The 22,112-nt window shown below is 41.4% G+C and overlaps 1 protein-coding gene across 2 annotated transcripts in view; it reads left to right on the top strand.

Annotated features, from left to right (window-relative positions):
* The window catches only part of clcn6 (chloride channel 6), an 83,221-nt gene that overhangs the window by 36,770 nt on the left and 24,339 nt on the right, over positions 1-22,112 (top strand). For both annotated transcript variants that reach the window (XM_043675878.1, XM_043675877.1), the window contains exons 9-18: positions 937-995; positions 2,205-2,337; positions 2,634-2,747; positions 3,842-4,008; positions 4,570-4,690; positions 5,133-5,259; positions 15,045-15,198; positions 16,566-16,725; positions 17,105-17,211; positions 17,774-17,960. In XM_043675878.1, the coding sequence (XP_043531813.1) occupies positions 937-995; positions 2,205-2,337; positions 2,634-2,747; positions 3,842-4,008; positions 4,570-4,690; positions 5,133-5,259; positions 15,045-15,198; positions 16,566-16,725; positions 17,105-17,211; positions 17,774-17,960 (1,329 nt within the window). The remainder of the gene's footprint in view (positions 1-936; positions 996-2,204; positions 2,338-2,633; positions 2,748-3,841; positions 4,009-4,569; positions 4,691-5,132; positions 5,260-15,044; positions 15,199-16,565; positions 16,726-17,104; positions 17,212-17,773; positions 17,961-22,112) is intronic.

Below are 22,112 nucleotides of genomic sequence, written 5' to 3' on the forward strand. Positions count from 1 at the left end.
ATGAAGGGCTTTTGCCCGAAACGTCGATTTCGAAGCTCCTTGGATGCTGCCTGAACTGCTGTGCTCTTCCAGCACCACTAATCCAGAATCTGGTTTCCAGCATCTGCAGTCATTGTTTTTACCTATGGTAGATTGTGGGGCAGGGTCGGGTATATGTAGCAGGGCTGATTTATAGATGTGTTTGAGACCAGACAGGATGGCCTGTACATAGGTCGTGGTGTATGGACTGGAGGGCAAGGTATGTAATGTAGGTTGTAGAATGAAAATGGGTTGTAGAGTGTATTGGAGTGGATGTGTGGAGGGAGCTGGATGGGGTCAGATAAGTGTGAGAATGTTGGTCACCCTGCTATAGGAAGGATGTTACCGAGACTGGAAGGTTTGAGTTATAAGAATAGGCTGGGACTTTTTGTTCCCTGGAACATAAGAGACTGAAGCATGACCTAATAGAAGTTCATAAAATCATGAAGGGCATAGATAAAGTGAATAGGCGAGATTTCTTCCCTGAAGTAGGAGACTTCAAAACTAGACAACATAAGTTTAAGGTGAGAGGCAAAAGATTTAAAAGGGACCTGAGGGTCAATTTTTTCACATAAAGGATGGTGCATACATGGAATGAGCTGTCAGAAGAAGTGTTAGAATTGGGTACAATTACAACATTTAAAAGATGTTTGGACAGATACATGGATAGGAAGGGTTTTGAGGGATATGGGCCAAACACAGGCAAATGGGGCTAGTTCAGTTTAGGAAACCTGATTGGCATGGATAAGTTGGGCTTAAGGGTCTGTTTCTGTGCTGTATGACTTTATTTAGTGATGTGGACGAGGTGGAGTGGAGCAGGAGTGAAAGTTGAGTATGAGGTGGAATGATCTTTTGCATTTTGCAGTGTTTTGTTTTTTGTGTAATGCTTGCTTTGCTTTCTTGCCTTCTCTGGAATAGTTCCAAAGCATCACTTTCCACAAGATCCAGTTCAACTTCCCGTATTTCCGCAGTGACAGGTAGGAATCATTTGTGAACTGCACATCCTGGGTTTTCCTGAAATATAACCAACTTCTGTCATTTTAAACTGGTAGAGTCACAAAACTATCTGCTGCATGTTGCCATACACATTGAGGCTGCAGTCATTTAAAATCACTTCACAGTGTAATTTCACGTCTGTAGGGAGCTTTAGTGATGTTCAGTGAAATAGGGTTAATTCTGCTGTGAAATCTGTGCAGTCTAATTGAGAATGCAGGATGCAACCATGGTCGGCACAGGAGAGCTGGCACTTAAAAAAGTAGTGTGTGTGGTGCTGGAAAAGCACAGCAGGTCAGTGTTTCAGGCATAAGCCCTTCATCACAAATGAAGGGTCCTGATGAAGGGCTTATGCCCGAAACGTCGACTCTTCTGCCCCTCTGATGCTTCCTGACCTGTGCTTTTCCAGCACCACATTCTTGAGTCATGATCTCCAACATCTGCAGTCCCTCACTTTCTTCCATTCTGTTGAAAAGCCAAAATGAAAATGGTGTTTGTGGAGGTAGTTTTGTTTCTTAACAAATCATGATCACATCACTGCAGTGAACTCTTTTGAAAGGATGGATGAAGCCAGCGCCTCAGTTGGGTAAAAGAGAAGGGCTTAGTCTCTGACATATCAATGGCAGGTGTTTGAGAACAAATTGCCACAAAGATGGTGGAGTGAAAGTTTAATTTTGTATTCTGATGTTAATATGTTACCATGGGACATCTGGTGGTGAGGGAGTGGAGCAAGCTTTTGCTGGCTCACTGGCTGCCCTGGGAAGGTACTTGCTGTTGGATCCAGCTGATTTTCCCTCCCTTTAGCTGTTGGGATTCCTGATCCCTGGGAAATAACTTGCAGCCATTAAATTGAAGACTGCTGTCAAACCTCAGACACGTAAGCTCATTAAAACATCAAAATGTTGAGTCCACCTCTGGAGTAACCCCACCAACTTGTCTCTGATAAAAACTGGAAATGTCTGAGTTGTAGATTGATTGATTTCTATCTGATAATGTAAGTGTTTAAATCCCCCCCCCCTTTGTATCTGAATGTTCAATGTGCAATCAGATGTTTTCCTGTTGCTAGGTGCTTATTTTGAGAAAACCATAGAGAAAAAGTCAATGTGTTTTATTTCAGCTGTTGAGTCTTTGTGTTGGTTTTCACAGTGGAATTTTATGATGCTGTGTCTGAAAGGCTCTGTTGGCATCCACAGGGACAAGCGCGACTTTGTGTCAGCAGGCGCAGCAGCAGGTGTTGCAGCAGCATTCGGGGCTCCAATTGGAGGGACGTTGTTCAGTTTGGAGGAAGGGTCCTCATTCTGGAACCAAGCGCTAACGTGGAAAGTGGTGAGTGTGACCAATTAACTGCCAGTATTGAGGGAAACCATCTGTTTTTTGAGCCAGTGCAATATTTTGTCTGACTGAGGCTGTTTTTTTCATGCACTGGTATTTGGCTGGGCTGGAGCCAGGTATGGACAGTGCAGTAGTCTGGTTGGGGTTTGGTATTTGGTATGCAATTGTTTGACTGCAGAAGCTGCGGTGGAATAGGTGTGGTAGTTGGTTTTGGCAGATGTGGCTGGGTTGGGTGGTTCAGTGTGGGTGAGCAGTTCTGTCTTTTGATTGTATTTTCTGCTCTTTTCCAGCTCTTCTGCTCAATGTCTGCTGCATTCACACTGAACCTCTTCCGCTCAGGTATCCGTTATGGGAGCTGGGGTTCTTTCCAGCTACCTGGATTGCTCAACTTTGGCGAGTTCAAGGTATTCTGTGGATTTGTTGCTGCTTTCTGTAATGTCCTTCACAACCCCATCTGAAAGCCCTTTATGCAAATAGTTTTGGAAGTATGTAGCGTGGAGAAATTTCACAAAAATGTAATGTTCACAGGGAGAGCTAAACGTTGTTGACAAATGTTTGCATTTAATTGTACACTCATCTATGGAGTGACCTTAAGTGTCTTCTAACCAAGTAAGTACTTTTAAGGTGTGGTCATTGTTGTGATGAACGAAATTCAGCAGTAAATTTGCACAGAACAAGAACCCGAAAATTGTAATTGTAATTATGACCAGATAATTTTTTTTTTAATGATGTTGAGGGATAAGAATTGGCCAGGGCACACAAGATACCATTCCTTCTCCAAAATAATACAATGGGATCTTTTATGTTCACCTGAGAAGTTCTATGGGATCTCAGTAACTATTCAAGTGCAAGAACATTACCTCCTTTGGGTTGAACTGGAGTGCCAGCCGAGATATTTGTGCTGACGTCTCTATAGTAAGAGTTGAGTCCACAACCACCTCAGTCGGGCAACTGAGCCACACCTGATATCAGTTTCCTTGGACTGACAAAATGAGTTAGGTTTTTTTGTTTTGAATTATCCTTGGTTCATTAATTACAGTTCCGTTTCACCAAAGTTATAAATAACTTTTCTTATTGTTTGAAAATGTAAATCTTATGGATAGCGAGCTGCATGTGAGTCAGAAAGTTGTGGGTTCGAGTACTATTCCAGAGACTTGGAGGCTCTCACTCCAGTGGAGTACCGAAGGAGTGCTGCACAATCAGGGTGCCAAGTCACTTTCAGGTACCCTCTCTGAAAAGGGGGAAAATCTCTTTGTTGGGATCTCTGTCAAAAGAGTACCTGAACCCTCTGACCCATGACCAGAATGTTTGTTTATCCTCTGTGTTGCCCCATACATACTTCTGATGAACGTGTCCTGCACTGACACTTGGTTGCTTGATAAACCCGAGAGTAGGCCAGCTGTTTAGTGCCCTCATGAACTCTCAGGTGGGGTCTGCGCGTTTCATTCCATTGGTTCCAGCTTGTGCTCAAATGGTTGCTGATGGCATTGTATATTAGTGTGCAGATGGAGACAAGAAGTGTCATTTGTGGACAGCAGTGGACCTGGCCTTCTTCATCATAATGGGTGTGATTGGTGGACTCTTGGGAGCAATGTTTAATTGTCTGAATAGGAGGCTTGCAAAGTATCGCATGCGCAATGTGCATCCCAAGGCCAAGTTTGTCCGGTAAGTAAAGACGACTTAGAAAACATCTCAATCTCACCATATTCACATCTTAAATTTTATACCTCATCCCAATTTTTCTAAGCTTAATAGCCTACATTTCTTGCCCTCCTCACTGTGCTAATACTTGCAGAAGTACCGTTCCATAGGTCATTTTAACTATCTTTGCCTCTGAGTGCTTCACTGACGATCAGCAGGTTATCCAACATGAGACATTGCAGCTGATTTCAATCCTGGCCTCAACAAAAGTTTAAACTGACTCCTCCAGCTTGCATCACTGGAAGTTTTGACTGATTTTTATTCACCGCCATCCCACCTTTATCTCAAGATTGCAATAGCAGTCCTCAAACTACTTCTGTCTAAGGTCAACCTTAGTGCATCCTTCTCTCGAAATTGGGTGTAGCTATTATTTCCTGGATATCACCCTTCATTCAGTTCAGTGATGCATATGCCTCAATGTTTGGGTGTAACGTGTTAGCAAGAGTGTGACTCATCGTGTTCATTCATCTTCTATTTAAATTGAAATATTTAAAGATTTACTCCTGTCTATCTCCCTGACCTCAGGATTCTAGAGAGTCTGCTGGTTGCTATGGTGACAACAATGGTCGTATTTGTAGCCTCCATGACTCTAGGAGAATGTCGTGACATCCCTTTGCAACCACATAGCAACAACACAACACTACAGGTGAGTGTGTCACTCAGGTTTTCATAATCTCCATAAATGTTTTGAAACTTTGAGCATTGAACATTTTGTTCAATTTTAGAAATTAAAAATTTGGCATCTTTTCAGTTTTGTCAAGATAAATCCTGTTACCGATTAAATTCCTTTGCTCTATTTTGAGACTTTCAGATGTGTTATATGTGGTCTAAATTCAGAAAGCTTTACATCTACTTTCCCTTTAAATGCTTTACTATGCGTCATTGTGAGGATATGAGATCGGCTTTTTCCAGCCATCCCTGGAAATTAGAGACTTTGTCTCATTTCACTGTATGAGTGAAACACTGTTATAAATGGATGTCTGACAGGGTTGGGCTGTTGGTTCAAATTCAAGAGCTGCAGTTCTAATCTTATACCTTTAATCTTGACATAGCAGTTGTTTTATTGTGTTTTGCTTTTTTCCCCTCAGCTTTCTGAGCGAACTGTAAATTCCAGCATCAAGACCTTTTTCTGTCCTAACCAAACCTACAATGACATGGCCACACTCTTCTTCAATCCCCAAGAGACTGCCATTCTTCAACTCTTCCACCAGGAGGGTGAGTCACAATAGGTTGGTCCATAAGATAGAGTTGTAGATTGGTTGTAGCACAGAAGGTGGCCATTTGGCCCTTTATGGCTGTACTGGCTGTTTGAACAGTTTCACTTGGACCCATTGTCCAGCTTTCCCCAAGTAGCCCTGTACATTTCTCTTTTCAGATAGTAATCCAATTCCCTCTTGAATGTCCCCATTTTACTCGCCCCACCCTTCTTTCAGACACTGAATTCCAGATCTCGTAAATTTGCTGCATGATCAAGCTTATTCTTATGTTGTCTCGCCTTTTTTTTGGCAACTGCCTTCAATTTCGTATTGGATCCTTCCATTAATGCAGTTTTCTTATCTACTCTATCCAGGCCCCACATGATTTTGAATATCTCCATTGAAGCTTCTTTCAACCTTGTCTTCAAGTAAAGTAATCACAACTTCTCCAATCTTTCTCTGTAACTGAAGCTCTTCATTCCTGGGACCATTTTCATGAGTCTTTTCCACGTACTCTATAATGCATTAGTATTATACTTGAAATGTGGTCCCCTTGAGGCCGAACCTGTGTTTTGCATAAGCTTAACATTATTTCCGTAATCTGAAGCTTGCTACTTTTGTAGTCCTGCCTGCTAAATTCCTGACTTGCTCCTGACAGAATTCTGACTGCAGGATTGTATTCCTTTGACATATGTCATTGGTACTGGTATGGACCAAAATTGTTTACTGTTCATTCCCCTCCCTTAGTTCCTATTGCATTTATTCCCTTTGCATACAGTAAATCTCTGTTCCCCTCCACACAACCTCTTTTTATAGTGTACCCAGGTGCTGCAGATAACATTGGAGTCCAACACTGATGGCAGAAAACTGATAGAAACTGTATGTTAACCTCCTAACTGTAGTGGTGATGGTAAGGCATTAAACAGGAAACTAGAGGTGCAGGCCGTAAAGGTACACTTGTGAAAATAGGCAACTTTAATCTGCATATAGATTGGTCAAATCAAATCTGTAACAATACCACAGAATAGGAATTCCTGGAGTGTATATGGATGGATTTCTGGATCAATAAATTGAGTAGATAGAGTATAGCCATGAAAAATGTTTGAAATGTCGATTTTCCTGCTCCTCAGATGCTGCGTGACTTGCTGTACTTTTTCCAGTCTCACTCTACTCTGACTGGATGTAGGTTTGCTCACTGAGCTGGAAGGTTCATTTCCAGACGTTTCGTCACCCTACTAGGTAACATCTTCAGTGGGCCTCCAGGCGAAGCACTGTACATGATTCCTGCTTTCTATTTATATGTTTGGGTTTCTTTGAGTTGGTGATGTCATTTCCTGTGGTGATGTCATTTCCTGTTCTTTTTCTCAAGGGTTGGTAGATGGGGTCTAACTCAATGTGTTTGTTGATAGAGTTCCGGTTGGAATACCATGCTACTAGGAATTCTCGTGTGTGCCTCTGTTTGGCTTGTCCTAAGATGGATATGTTGTCCCAGTCCTTCCTTATCTGTATGTAAGGATACTAGTGCCAGACTACTCAGACCCCTTGGCATCATGGTAGCCCACCAACACACTAAAACAGCAGCTAATGAACTTGAAAGACCCTGTACAGACAAGAAGCAAAACTAATGTCATTTACAAAATACCATGCAAGTACTGTAACAAACACTACATTGGACAAACAGGCAGAAAACTAGCCACCAGGATACATGAACACTAACTCGCCACAAAATGACATGACCCTCTCTCACTAGTATTCTTACCTATAGATAAGGAAGGACACCAGTTCGACTGGGACAACACAGCCATCTTAGGACAAGCCAAACAGACACACGCACGAGAATTCCTAGAAGCATGGCATTCCAACTGGAACTCTATCAACAAAAACATCGAGTTAGACCCCCATCTACCACCCCCTGGGGAAAAAAGAACAGGACATGACATGACCACGGGAAATGACATCACCACAGGAAATGACATCACCAACTTAAAGAAACCCAAACATATAAATAGAAAGCAGGAATCATGTAGAATGCTTCGCCTGGAGGCCCACTGAAAATGTTACCTAGTAGGGTGATGAAACGTCTGGAAATGAACCTTCCAGCTCAGCGAGCAAACCTACATACAGATCCTCAACCTGAGCTACAAATCTTCTCAAATCTCGCTACTACTCTGACTCTCCAGTGTCTGCAGTCCTCATTGTCTCAATAAATTGAGGAACCAATTAGAGAACAGGTCATGCTAGACTGTGTATTCAGAAAGGAATAATTGGAAATCCAGTTGTGCAAGGTCCCTTGGGGAAGAAAGACCGTGGTATGATAGAATTCTTCAATAAAATGAAGTGATGTAGTTGATTCTGAGACTAAGGTCCTGACCCTAAATAAAAGAAAATACATTGATATGAGGGGCGAGCTGGCTAGGACAAACTGGGGTATATTTTGTAAAGGAATGATGGTGGATAGGCAATGGTAAACATTTTAAAGTGTGCGCGGAGGAACTGTAGCAATTGTTCATTCATGTTTGACACAAAATAAAACTGACAAGTTGACTTGACTCTGGTTAACAAGGGAAATGCAAGGAATGGGCATCCCATTTGGCTAAAAATAAACAGCAGACCTGAGATTTGGAGCAGTTTAGACTTTAGCAAAGGAAGACAAGTTGATTAAGAGGGAGAAAATAGAGTACGAGAGTAAACTTGTGGGGAACAGACAAACTTCTGTAGATATATGAAGAGAAACAAATTAACTAAATTAAATACAGTCAGCAACAGGAAGTTATAATGTGGAACAAAGGGAAGCCAGATTAGTTAAATACAATTAAAGACCAATTAAATTTTGGCTCTATTTTCACAAAGGAGGACACAAATGATGTCCTATAAATCTTGGGGAACACAGGATCTGGTGAGAGCAAGGAACTGAAGGAGATCACTACCAGTTGGGAAATGGTGCTGGGGAATTGATGGGATTAAAGGCTGATCTCGAGGGCCTAGGACTGAGAGTGTTGTAATTAACTGCTCGCAGTATATGAAACAAGGTAAATGAGATTACAGTGCAGATTGAAATTGGCAGGTATGTTGTGGTGGGTATCAAATTTCTGTATGGAGATCAGGGCTGGAATTAAAACACCTTGTTGAAAGGACTTACAGATGGGCAGAAGGGATGGGGTTGCTGTGTTGTTAGTAAGAAGTGAATTGAATGGATAGCAAGAAGTGAAATAGACTAGAAGGCATAGAATCAGTGTGGGTAGTGGGTAGAGTTGAGGAGTCGCAAAGGAAACAATACCCTACTGGGAGTTATGCACAGGTCTCAAAGCAGTCGTCAGGCTGTGGGGAAGAAAATAATTCAGGAGAAAGAAATAACGTGTAATCATGGGGTCTTCAATATATAAGTGCCCTGGGAAAGTTGGGTTTGTAGCAGATCTCAAGAAAAGGAATTTGTGAAATGTCTACAAGATTTGGATACAGAACTGGCTCAAAGGTAGAAGACAGAGGGTGGTGGTGGAGGGTTGTTTTTCAGAGTGGAGGCCTGTGACCAGTTGAGTGCCACAAGGATCGGTGCAGGGTCCTCTACATTTTGTCATTTACATAAATGATTTGGATGCGAGCGTACGAGGTACAGTTAAATTGGAGGTGTAGTGGACAGTGAAGAGTGTTACCTCAGATGACAACAGGATCTGGACCAGATGGGCCAATGGACTGAGAAGTGGCAGATGGAGTTTAATTCAGATAAATGCGAGGTGCTGCATTTTGGGAAAGTAAATCTTAGCAGGACTTATACACTTAATGGTAAGGTCCTTGGGAGTGTTGCTGAACAAAGAGACCTTGGAGTGCAGGTTCATAGCTCCTTGAAAGTGGAGTCGCAGGTAGATAGCATAGGATGTTGCCAGGGTTGGAGGATCTGAGCTATAGGGAGAGGCTGAATAGGCTGGGGCTGTTTTCCCTGGAGCATCGGAGGCTGAGGGGTGACCTTATAGAAGTTTACAAAATTATGAGGGGCCTGGATAGGATAAATAGGCAAAGTATTTTCCCTGGGGTCAGGGAGTCCAGAATTAGAGGGCATAGATTTAGGGTGAGAGGAGAAAGATATAAAAGAGACCTAAGGGGCAACTTTTCCTCTGGCAGCTCATTCCATACCCATACCACCCTCTGCGTGAAAGTGGAGGAGACTTGTACAATTTCAACATTTAAGAGGCATTTGGATGGGTATATGAATAGGAGGGGTTTGGAGGGATATGGGCTGGGTGCTGGCAGGTGGGACTAGATTGAGTTGGGATGTCTGGTCGGCATGGACGGGTTGGACCGAAGGATCTGTTTCCATGCTGTACTCTATGATTTATTTGAGCAGCTTGTGGTACAGCCCACTAGGGAACAGGCGATTCTGGATTTGGTGATTTGTAATGAGGCAGTCTTGATTAGGGAACTTTAAGGTGAAGGAACTCATAGGGGGCTGTGATCATACTATGATAGAATTCACCCTGCAGTTTGAGAGGGAGAAGCAGGAATCAGATCTAACAGTATTACAGTTGGGTGAAGGTAACTACAAAGACATGAGGGAGGAGCTGGTCAGAATTGATTGGAAGGAGAGGTTAGCAGGGAAGATAGTGGAACAGCAATGGCAGGAGTTTATGGGGGTAGTTCAGGAGGCACAGCAGAACTTCATCCCAAGGCAGTAGTAGTATACTAAAGAGAGGAAAAGGCAATCACGCCTGACAAGGGAAGTCAGGGACAGTATAAAAGTGAAATAGAAAGTATACAAATGGTGAAGATTAGTAGGAGGCCTTTAAAAACTATCAGAGGATAATTTTTTAAAAAATCAATAGGGGAGAAGATGAAAAATGAGAGTAAGCTAGCTAATAGTATAAAAGAAGATTTCAAGAGGTTTTTTAGGTATCTTAAAAGGTAAGAGAGGGAAGCTGGACTGCTGGAGAAGTAGTAAATCATAACAAAGAAATGGCAGAGGAGCTGGATAGATACTTTGCATCAGTTTTCACAGAGGATGACACCTATAGCTTACCAGAACTTTAAGACAGTCAAGGGGCAGTGGTGAGTGTAGTGGTGATCACGAAGATGCTAGACAAGCTGAAAGGTCTGAAGATGATTAAACTGTCCAGATCAGATGGACTGCACCCCAGAGTTCTGAAAGGTGTTTGCCATTTGTACAAATGATTTAGATGAGACTAAAAAGCATGGTTAGTAAGTTTGTGGGCGACACCAAAGTCATAACAGAAAGTGAAGAAGGTTTTCTAAGGTTACAAAGGGATCTTGCTCAAATGGGTCAATGGGCTGAAAATGGCAGATGGAGTTCAATCTGGTTAAATGGGACAGCACGGTGGCTCAGTGGTTCGCACTGTTATCTCCCAACGCCAGGCACTCTGGTTCTTTTCCAGCCTCGGGCGATTGTCTCTGTGGAGTTTGCACATACTCCCTGTGTCTATGTGGGTTTCCTCCAGGTGCTTCAGTTTCCTCCCATAGTCCAAAGATGTGCAGGTTAGGTGAATTGGCTGTGCTAAATTGCCCATAGTGTTCAGGGATGTGTAGTTTAGGTGCATTAGTTCATTGATAAATACAAGGTAGGGGAATGGTCTGTGTGGGTCACTCTTCAGTGGGTCGATGTGGACTTGCTGGGCTGAAGGGACTGTTTCCATACTGTAGGGATTCTATTCTATTCTATAAAATGTGAGGTATTGTGTTTTGGTACAACAAACAAAGGTAGGGTTTATACAGTTAATAGGCAGGGCCTTAGATGGTTTTGTAGTCGGAGGGACCAAAGGATGCAGGCACATAATTATTTGAATTTTGTGTCACATATAGACAGGGTGATTAAAAAGGCATTTAGCACGCTTGCCTTCATTTCTCAGTCCTATGAGTGTAGGATTTGGGAAATCATGTTGAGGTTGTACAGGACATTGGTGAGGCTTTTTCTGGAGTACTGTGTCCAGTTCTGGTCACCCAGTTGTAGGAAGGAAATTATCAAGCTGGAGAGGATTCAAGAGATGTACTATGGTGTTGCCGAGTGTGGAAGGCTTGAGGTATAAAGAAAGGCTGGTTAGGCTGGGACTTCTTTCACTGGAACTTAGGAGATTGAGAGGTGACCTAAAAGAAGTTTATAAAACAATGAGAGTAAAGATAGAGTTGATGGTAGTTAGCCTTTCCCTAGGATGGGGAATTTCAAGACTAAGAGACACATTTTTGAGGTAAGAAGAGAGAGATTTAATCAAGATGAAAGGCCAATGTTTTACACAGTGTGTGGAATGAACTTACTGAGGCAGTGGTGGATGCAGGTAATCCTACAACATTTAAAAGACATTTGGATATGTTCATTAATTGGAAAAGTTTGGAGGGATATGGGCCCGGAGAAGGCATGTAACCACAGTTTAAGTTGGAATTATATTCGGGATGGACTGGTTGGACTGAAGGGACTGTTCCTGTGCGGTATGACTCTTAAGATAGCTGAGGAAATTGTAGAGGCATTGGTGGTGATCTTTATGCATTCACTGGAGTCAGGGAGGGTCCCAGAGGTAAGGAAAATATAACACCTCTATTTAAGAATGGAAGGAGGCAGAAGACAGAAAGCTATAGACTGGTTAACTGACCTTGATTGTTGGTAAGATTTCAGAGTCCATTATTAAGGATGAGATTGCTGAATGTTTGGCGGTGCATGGTAAAATAGGGCTGAGTCAACAAGGCTTTGTCAAGGTCATGCCTGACAAATCTGTTAGAATTCTTTGAGGAAGTAATGAACAGATTAGTGCAAGGATATTCAGTGGATGTGATCTAATTGGATTTCCAGAAGGCCTTTGACAATGTGCCACACAGGAGGCTGCTAAATAAGATAAGAGCCTGTGGTGTTAGGGACAAGATACTGGCATCGATAGGCGATTGGCAACTGGTAGAAGGCAGAGATGAGGATAAAGGGTCTTTTATGGATGACATCCAGTAACTAGTGGAGTTCCACAGGTGTCATGTTATGTATGTTAATGATTTGGATGAAGGAACTGAGGGCTTTGTTGCTAAGTTTACAGATGATGCAAATAAATGTTGAAGCAGGGAAGCTGCAGAAGGACTTGGATAGGCTGGAGAGTGGGCAAACAATTGGAGATAGAATGCAGTGTGGGAAAGTGTGAGGCTATGCACTTTAGTAGGAAGAGTAGAGGTTTAGTCCAGTTCCTAAACAGGGAAAGGTTTCAGAAATTTGAAGTACAAAAGGACTTGTCCTAGTTCAGGATTCTTTTAAGGTTAATTAACACATAGGCGCAGTTGGTAGCTAGGAAGGCAAATGCAGTATTAGTGTTCATTTCAAGAAGGCTAGAACACGAGCAGAAATGTACTACTGAGGTTTTATAGGCTCTGATAGTCTGCATTTGGAATATCGTGAACAGTTTGGGTTCTGTATCTAAGGAAGGATGTGATGGCTGGAGGAGGTCTAGAAGAGGTTTACAAGAATGAACCTGGTGATAAATGGCTTGTCATATGAGGAGTGGTTGAGGACTCTGTGTCTCCTACTTGATTGAGTTTAGAAGGATGAGGGGGATCTGATTGAAACTTACAGAATACTGATAGGCCTGGATAGAGTGGATGTGGCAAAGGTATTTCCATTCATTGGACAGACTCAGTGAAGGGATGGCTGTTCAGAACTAAGGAAAGGAGAAATTTCTTCAGTCAGAAGATGGTTAATCTGTGGAACTCATTGTTTCAGAGGACTGTGGAAACCAAATCATTGAATGTACATAAGACAGAGATAGATAAGTTCTTGATTATTAACGGGACCAAAGGTAACAGGTAGCACGCAGGAGAATAAGGTTGAGAAACATATCAGCCATGACTGAACGGGGGGAGCTGATTCATTGGATCGAATGGCCTAATTCTGCTCCTGTGTCATAAGGTTTTATTGGCTTAATAATCTAGTTAAGAAAGTGGCCTTAGAAATAGTGGATGCATTCATTTGGTAGTCATCCTTCAAGATTCTGGAATGGTTCCTATGGGGGTTAGTTAATATAACCCCACTATTTAAAAAGGAAGGTGGAGAGCAAACAGAATTGTAGACCAGTTAGCCTGACATCAGTGGTGGGGAAAATGCTAGAGAACATAAAAATCAGTGATGGATTGGACAGAGTCAGCATGGATTTATGAAAGGGAAATCAGGCTTGACAAATCTACTGGAATTTTTTGAGGATCAACTAGTAGAGTTGATAGGGGTGAGCCAGTGGATATGATATTCTTCGATTTTTGTAGGGCTTTCAACAGATGAGATTGGCATGTAAAATTAAAGTGCATGGGATTGGGAGTAGTGTATTGACATGGATAGCAAATTGATTGGCAGACAGGAGACAGTAGGAATAAACAATTTTTTTTTAATGCAGTGCAGTGACTAGTTAGATATCCCAGGGATCAGTGCTTGGACCCAAGGTATTCACAATTGGTATTAATTATGTAGATGGGGGGACTAAATACAATATACAATATACTAAATACTAAATACAATACAATAAATACAATATATCCCAAGATTACAGATGATGCAGTTGAATGGAAGGTGCTGAGGAGGGTGCAAAGATGGCTCAGTGCAATTTAGAAAATTTGAGAGAGAGAGGAAATGCATCAAGTATGTGGATAAATGTGAGGTTATCCAGTTTGGTAGCAAATTGGAAAGTAAGATTATTATCTGAATACAATAGATTGGGAAAGGGGGAGATGCAACAAGACCCTGGGTGTCCTTGTGCACCACTGTCAAAGGAAGCATGGTGTGCAACAGCTGGTGAAGAAGGCAAATGTTATATTGGTCTTCATAGTGTGATGATTGAGCTACATGAGCAGGGATGTCATTGCAAGGGCCTTGCTGAGACCACAGATGGAATATTATGTGCAATTTTGTCTTGTTATGAGGACAGATGTTCTAGCTATGGAGGAAGTGTAACAAAGGTTTACTGGACTGGTGTGTGAAGAGAGACTGGATTGGTTGAGACTGTACACAGTGGGGTTTAGAAGGAGGGGGAATCTCTTGGAAGCCTATATAATTCTAGCAGGGATAGATAGGAAAAATTCAGGAAAGATGTTCCTGCTTACTGAGTGTCCCGATCCAGGGACCCTGATTTAGGGATATGGGGTGAGCTCTTTCATGCTTCAATGAGGAGAAATTCCTTCACTCCGAGAATGATGAGCCCACGAGCCAAACCATTGAATGTTTTCAAGAAGGAGTTAGATCTCGTTCTTGAGGCTAAAGAGATCAAAGGTTATGAGGAGAAAGCGGTATCAAGTTGCTGAGTTCCATGATCAGCCCTGGTTATACTAAATGGCAGAGGAGGCCTGAGAGGCAGATGGCCTACTACTGCTGTTTTCGGTTTCAATGACTGAAGTTCCATAGTGTGGAAAGGTCCATCGTTTTTTTTCACCCCGCCCCACCTCCAAAGCTTCTGAGGCTGCGAGTTAATTAAAAGTTTGAGATTGGTGATTTTTGTTTGGCAGATGTATTAAATTTTCCGGAACCAATGCAGATAGATGGAGTTAAGATACAGATGGCTCATGACATAAGTGAATGAGAAATGGGATTCTCGGAGCTAAATTGCCTCCCTTGCTGGATTCATGAATTTGGTCTGTCACGAATTATGAGAACAGATTCTGAGATTTTGGGTAATGTAGCTGATTGAAATTGGTATAATAGTCTAAATTGGTTAAGTATGTTTGATCTACAACAGAGATTGAGTCAGGTCAGCCTGCCTTTCTCAAGGCATAGTGATTGTGATTTTGGCAAAACTATTGCGTCTGCTGAAGGATTTCATTGTTCGTGCTGTTTTACTATTCTTGTCTCTCCAGGAACCTTCAGTCCAGTCACTCTGAGCATTTTCTTTGTTCTTTATTTTCTTCTGGCTTGTTGGACGTATGGTGTGTCAGTCCCCAGTGGGCTTTTCGTGCCCTCGCTTCTTTGCGGAGCTGCTTATGGTCGACTTGTAGCAAATGTTCTGAAAACGTGAGTGATGCAAGAATAAATTTTGTGCAATGGGCTTCCAAACCAGTTGGAACGCAAGTGATAGCTATTGGTTTGTGAAATTGTGGTTACAGTCACCCTAGAGTGCATTAACGTTTGGATATAGTCAAACGTCGAATGATTTTACTGAAAGTATTAATTTGCAAGAAGCACAAATAGACTTTACTACACAAGGATCAAGTAAAGCAAACCCTACTAATAAACAGAGTCCTAGGTAATTGCTTCCACTTTACATCAAAAAATGCAACCAGTAGATATTTTAGACTCCTGAATTCCTCAACCCACACTTACCGTCTCCACTATGATTCATCCCTTCTCCAAGAAAACTTTGACAATTTATCAGATTCTTGATGGTTATCCACTTTTTTTGCAGCTACAAACTTTTGTCACCTTACTGTAAGGTCTGTAATTTTTGAACTTGAGCAGCTTTACAGCTCCTGACACAATTTCTTTCTCTCTGCCTTCTTCAAGGTATCTTATAGTTTTCAATATGAGAGCTAGAGTGTGGATTTCTTCCTCTAGCTCCAAATTGGGAAATCTGCCAGCCTCTTCCTTCATGAGCTCTATCTCCAAATTAAATGTAAATTCCCACCTACATTCTGTTCCATGAGAAAACTAGTGATCTCTTTGCTTCAGGTGCAGGGCTGGTTCGTGTTAACTTGATTTGCATCCTTGAATCAGTGAGCTGCAAGTGACACTAGGCTAGGGCTACCTGCTTGTGGTAATCCTGTGTTTATCATAAGCCTGTAATTTGTATCTAAAATTGGCTTCCTGTATCCCCTTCTCCAATGGAATGGGAAACACTGAAGTCCTGTTTTCAGTTAGGAATTTTAATGAGCTATCTCTGACCACAATGATCTTACATCTGAGAAACACTGGGTCACTTTTAAATGCAACAATTTACAAATTTAATACTCTTAACATCTTATGGACTTAAAGAGACTTAAAAGTCTTATGATTGCAGGCATGGCAACAGCTGAGATTGACCTCAAATATAAATATTGACACCTCAAGTCTTCTGTTTGCTCCTTAATAATTATTACCCCGCTTTTATAAACTCCAGGACAGATCAAATCCCTCTTATTTACTCTAAATTTAAGGACACAATCCATTGCAAACCATAACCCTCTTAAAAATCAAAAGCTAAAGTCCTGAAATACATGAATTATAAAACCAAATATTCATAAAATTAAAATTCCAACAAAGCATCCACCAAAGCGTGATGTTCTATGTTTCAATCTGGGGAATGGGAGGTCTAGAGAATGGAGACTATTGAGATAATAGAATGGGGTTGCACGGGCACTGTTGATAGTGAGCATTTTTAGTGTATTTTTCTGTTCTTTTCTCAGGTTTATTGGAATGACGCACATTTACTCTGGGACCTTTGCTTTGGTTGGGGCAGCTGCATTCCTTGGTGGGGTGGTCCGAATGACCATTAGTCTCACAGTCATTCTCATTGAATCAACTAACGAAATCACATATGGATTGCCAATCATGGTCACACTGATGGTATGTCATTTCCTACCTACAAGTGTATGGATGTGCAAATATATTCACATAGGAATCAATATCTGCTGATAAACATAGAGTCCCAGTGTAAATAATTCTCAGAATAAACAGCAGTCTAGGATGAGGTAAAAGTGTACTAACCCAGGGTTAAGTTAGAGTTATATGTAAGTTTGTGCCCTCCTGTTTGAAAGTGTTCTTCCTGAGATTTGCAAGAAAGTAGAATACCTAGAGCTAACACTTCAGTGTTCAGGGAAGTATTTCACAGCTCCATGATGAGCATGATAAAATCGCTTTAAATGTGTGATATTAAGTGCCTCATATTGTTGCTTTGGATGCATTTTATCAGCAACTTCCATGTCCCTCATCCTCTCTCTTCCAGATTGCAAAATGGACTGGTGATTTCTTTAATAAAGGGATCTATGATCTGCATGTTGATCTCCGTGGTGTACCCTTACTTGAGTGGGAGACTGAGGCTGAAATGGATAAGTAGGTGTTTATTACTATGGACATACATAGCTGTTCTGTCTATTTCTCTGGTAATTGTTCACTATTACCAATGAATCATGTGATTAGGTTTAACTTAAAATTAACTTTTTTATAATGTATGTTTGAGAGAGACACGGCAACACTGGCAATGTCCAGAGCTTGCTCCTCTCTGACACAAACTCCTTCATCTTTACTGAATCCCTCCAGTCTGTCCTTTTATTGCAGTTAATTGCTTCTGTACTTAAATTGTTAGATAATTAGAATGTCAAAATGTTCAGAAATGCAGAAACATAGACTTGGCAACAGTTATTAAGACTCTTCTCCAGTTTTTATTGAGGCACAAGGGGTTTGATGGTTTGTAGTTAGATGTCTGGGTTTTTGATTTATCAGGGTCTTCCCTCTTTAGGTCAGAAACAATGTTCCACAATTCACTCGAGGCAAAGTCTTACTGTTGAGGCTTTGCATCAGCTCCAAGCTGGGCAGTTGGTGAGGTCAAGAGGCAAATATTGTAAAATGACTTTTAGAGCATAATACATTTCATTCACTTTATGATCAATCTTAGACTGACAGCCAGTGATATTATGGAGCCAAATCTAACCTACGTCTATCCTCACACCCGGATTCAATCACTGGTCAGTATTCTGCGCACCACAGCACACCATGCATATCCTGTGGTCACGGAGAACAGAGGGAACGAGAAGGAATTCATGAAGGGAAATATCCTCATCAGCAACAACATTAAGTTTAAGGTAAAGCTGTGCCAGTGTGTTATCAATGCTGCAGAACCAGACAATTACAAGGTGATACCATTGGAAGCACAATCCTGTCAATTAATCAGACTTGAGAGTAAATTTGAGGCAATGACAAGGGCACCTCTGAACTTGTGTGGTGGCAATGGGAAGATGAAGTTGCTGCTGATATGGGGAGAGAACCATGTTGGCTATTTAGATTTGTTCTTGTGAAGAACTTACAGGCAAAATGGGTCAAACCACTACTTTGTGTGTGAAATAATTAAAATGAAAAATTAACTTACATTACACAGCAGAGAATCATAGAATTTTACAGCAGGGAAGGAGGCTATTAGATCCATCATGTTTGTACTGGCCCCTGAAAGAGCTACCTAGCTAGTCTCCAGCCCGATCTCTGTAGCCCTCTAAATTCATTGCTTTCAACTATATATACACAGCTTTCCTTTTAATTTCCCATGAAGTTCGTCTCCACCACTCCCCAGGCAGCACATTGCAAATCCTAACAACTGAGTAAGATGTTTCTCCTCATCTCCCTCTTAACTGTCTTGCCGATAATCTTGAAGTGACCTCTTGTTACATATTAAATAGTGGAAACAGAATATCCATCTTTAACCAATCAGAATTGTTCATAATTTTGAACACCTCAAGAAGATCAACTCTTAATCTTCTCTTCCAAGGAGAACAAACTCAATTTCTCTAATCTTTCCATGTATCTAAAATCAAACATGCTTCCTGTAATAAGGTGCCCAGAATTGAACATAATACTCAAAATATGGTCTCACCAATCATTTGTAGAGGTGCAGCATCACTTCCTTACTTTTATACTCTTTCACAATGTTATGCCTCACTGGGGTAATGCACTAGAAATCAAGCTCTGCTGTTCCTGGAGTTGTCACAAAAGTTAATGAATTTATGAATGTATGCAAAATTCCCTAATCAACTGATGTTTTAGACCCAGGTTGAGAGAAAGCACAGTCCAGGTTTATGTGCTAAACAAAACTTACAGTTTATTTCAAATAGATTCTAGCTGCAAGTATCCAATTATGAGCCATCAAGATATGTTCATATGGCATATAACTACACTAGTTGAAGCTATGACTCCTTATGAAACTTTCCCATACACAAACAGAGAGACACAAATGAAGCTTGGTGTTATGAATGGAGGGAAAGACGAGAAAGGCAGTCCAGTGTTCCCTGATCACAGGGTTAGTGGAGCTAATCCCTTGGAAGAGGGGAAAAAATTCTGGCTGCTCCTTTTCTGAGGTATTTTAGGTGTTGGAGGTGATTTCCTCGAATTCCAGGGGCAGCAATTACTGTTTTATATGCTGTCGCATTGTTTTGGAAATTTGGAGAAAAAAAAGTCAAAACAATAGCAGTTTTAAAAGGGAGAAGGACAGACAAAGGAAACACATGGTGAGGTCAGTGCAGGAGAGAGAAAAACCCACATTGCTAACTGACAGAGTTAGCAGTTACTGCCTTTGCTGTTGAATTCATATATCAATGACATCAGAGTGTGTCTGGGAAAGTTAAACCAACTGTGAAATTCACAACTGATCTTGGAAAAACCTGTTTGGGAGAGGTCACAGCATAAAAACAGATAAGTGGATTTTAAGCGTGGCCTTAAAATAAGTCTGCAGTCGTGAGTAGATTGGGTTCTTTCTTGATTACATGTTTTATTGAGCTATATCTCTTGATTAAACTTAAAATATAAGCCATAAGTATTCATTTAACCTGGAGCAGTGTTTTGTAGAGGAACAATTTTCTGGTTCAGTAGATTGAAAGATGCAAAAATGGTCTTTAGTAGAGTGATACGCTCTTGTCGGATATAGGAGTTTAAGGAGAGTTTACGGGTTACTGAGGATTATATCTGCAATAAATGCCGTTGGTTGCGAATCATATCAGATTGAATTGATCGGTTGGAGAGGCAGTTAGAAGCAATGAGGAATTTACAAGAGCAAGGGGATGTGATGGATGGCAGTTAAAGGAAGGGGGGAAAAGTCTCAGATACAGTCTCATCGAACATAGAACAATACAGCACAGAACAGGCCCTTCGGCCCACGATGTTGTGCCGAACATTTGTCCTAGCTTAAGCACCCATCCATGTACCTATCCAATTGCTGCTTAAAGGTCACCAAAGATTCTGACTCTACCACTCCCACAGGCAGCGCATTCCATGCCCCCATCACTCTCTGGGTAAAGAACCCACCCCTGACATCTCCCCTATACCTTCCACCCTTCACCTTAAATTTATGTCCCCTTGTAACACTCTGTTGTACCCAGGGAAAAAGTTTCTGACTGTCTACTCTATCTATTCCTCTGATCATCTTATAAACCTCGATCAAGTCACCCCTCATCCTTCGCCATTCCAACGAGAAAAGGCCGAGAACTCTCAACCTATCCTCGTACGACCTATTCTCCATTCCAGGCAACATCCTGGTAAATCTTCTCTGCACCCCCTCCAAAGCTTCCACATCTTTCCTAAAGTGAGGCGACCAGAACTGCACACAGTACTCCAAATGTGGCCTAACCAAAGTCCTGCACAGTTGCAACATCACTTCACGACTCTTGAATTCAATCCCTCTGCTAATGAACGATAATACTCCATAGGCCTTCTTACAAACTCTATCCACCTGAGTGGCAACCTTCAAAGATCTATGTACATAGACCCCAAGATCCCTCTGTTCCTCAACCTCACTAAGAACCCTACCATTAACCCTGTATTCCGCATTCTTATTTGTTCTTCCAAAATGAAATGGTGAGAGAATGATTGGAATTAACTATTCAAGAGAGAGACATGCTTCAGAGATCTGTATTATGTTTAGTGTTATAGCAGAACAACCTGTATATACAGATCGCTATTGCTATGCAATGAAGAGAAAAGAGAAGGCAATCGTTCTTAATATGAAAGTCTGAACTTGTACCATTTGGAGCTTGTACTTCAGATTATGGCTTGCTCCTCAGGCCTCTATTTAGTCTTGCATTCCCCAAAATCAGGGCACACTTTATGGACACTGACTGCATGCAAATTTCTATCTTTGGAAATTGGCATCCAACATATTCCAACCTCACTTCACCATCATGACAGCCCCAATTCAATTAAAATACAGTTCACAACTTGAATGCTGCAATTTAGAACACAACATCTTTCATTGCAAAGACGCTGCTTGGCCAGGAACAGGCACCCATTTCATTTAATGGAACAGGATGCATTCCTGAGTTCTTTACTTGCTGTCTGAAGACTCACTCACTTTCTTTGGATACTACTTGCATCTCTTCTTTATTTGTGTTAGGCTCATTCAGAACTTGCAGGCTCATTGTCCTTCTGTCTTGCCTTGCCTTTTACTACAGACGCAAAGCCAGGCAGCTAGTCATGATGGAATGATCAATACAGGGCATGATTTAGAGATGCTGGTATTGGACTGGGGTGTACAAAATTAAAAATCACACAAAACCAGGTTATAGTCCAACAGGTTTAATTGGAAGCACTAGCTTTTGGATCGCTGTTCTGTCATCAGGTGGTTGTGGAGTGTAAGATCATAGGACACAGAATTTATAGCAAAAGTTTACAGTGTGATGTAACTGAAATTATATATTGAAAAAGACCTGGATTGCTTGTTAAGTCTCTCATCTTTTCGAATGGGCATGCTGAAGCCAACATAATTTCAGTCACATCACACTGTGAACTTTTGCTGTAAATTTTGTGTCCCACGATCTTCTCCACAACCACTTGATGACGGAGCAGCGCTCCAAAGCTAGTGTTTCCAAATAAACCTGTTGGACTATAGCTTGGCATTGTGTGATTTTTAAATCAGTATAAGGAGTGAAGATGTTGCTGTCTGACACAGTGATAAATCAATGTCACTCATACCTGCTACATGTGCCATCTGCAAATTGATTGAATTTTTTGAGGAGGTGACCAGGTATGTAGATGAGGGCTGTGCAATTAATGTAATGCATATGGATTTCATTCAAAGCCTTTGACAAGGTCCCACCTAGGAGACTTTCTCAGAAGGCAAATATATATGGGATACAGAATAATTTGATAAGTGCATTCAAAATTGGCTCAGTTGTAGGAGACAGAGGGCACTCTTCGGGGGGGTTAAACTAATTTGGCAGGGGGATGGGATCCGGACTTGTAGTCCAGCAAGTAGG

Source organism: Chiloscyllium plagiosum, chromosome 34, assembly GCF_004010195.1.
Source record: "Chiloscyllium plagiosum isolate BGI_BamShark_2017 chromosome 34, ASM401019v2, whole genome shotgun sequence".
Taxonomy (NCBI): domain Eukaryota; kingdom Metazoa; phylum Chordata; class Chondrichthyes; order Orectolobiformes; family Hemiscylliidae; genus Chiloscyllium; species Chiloscyllium plagiosum.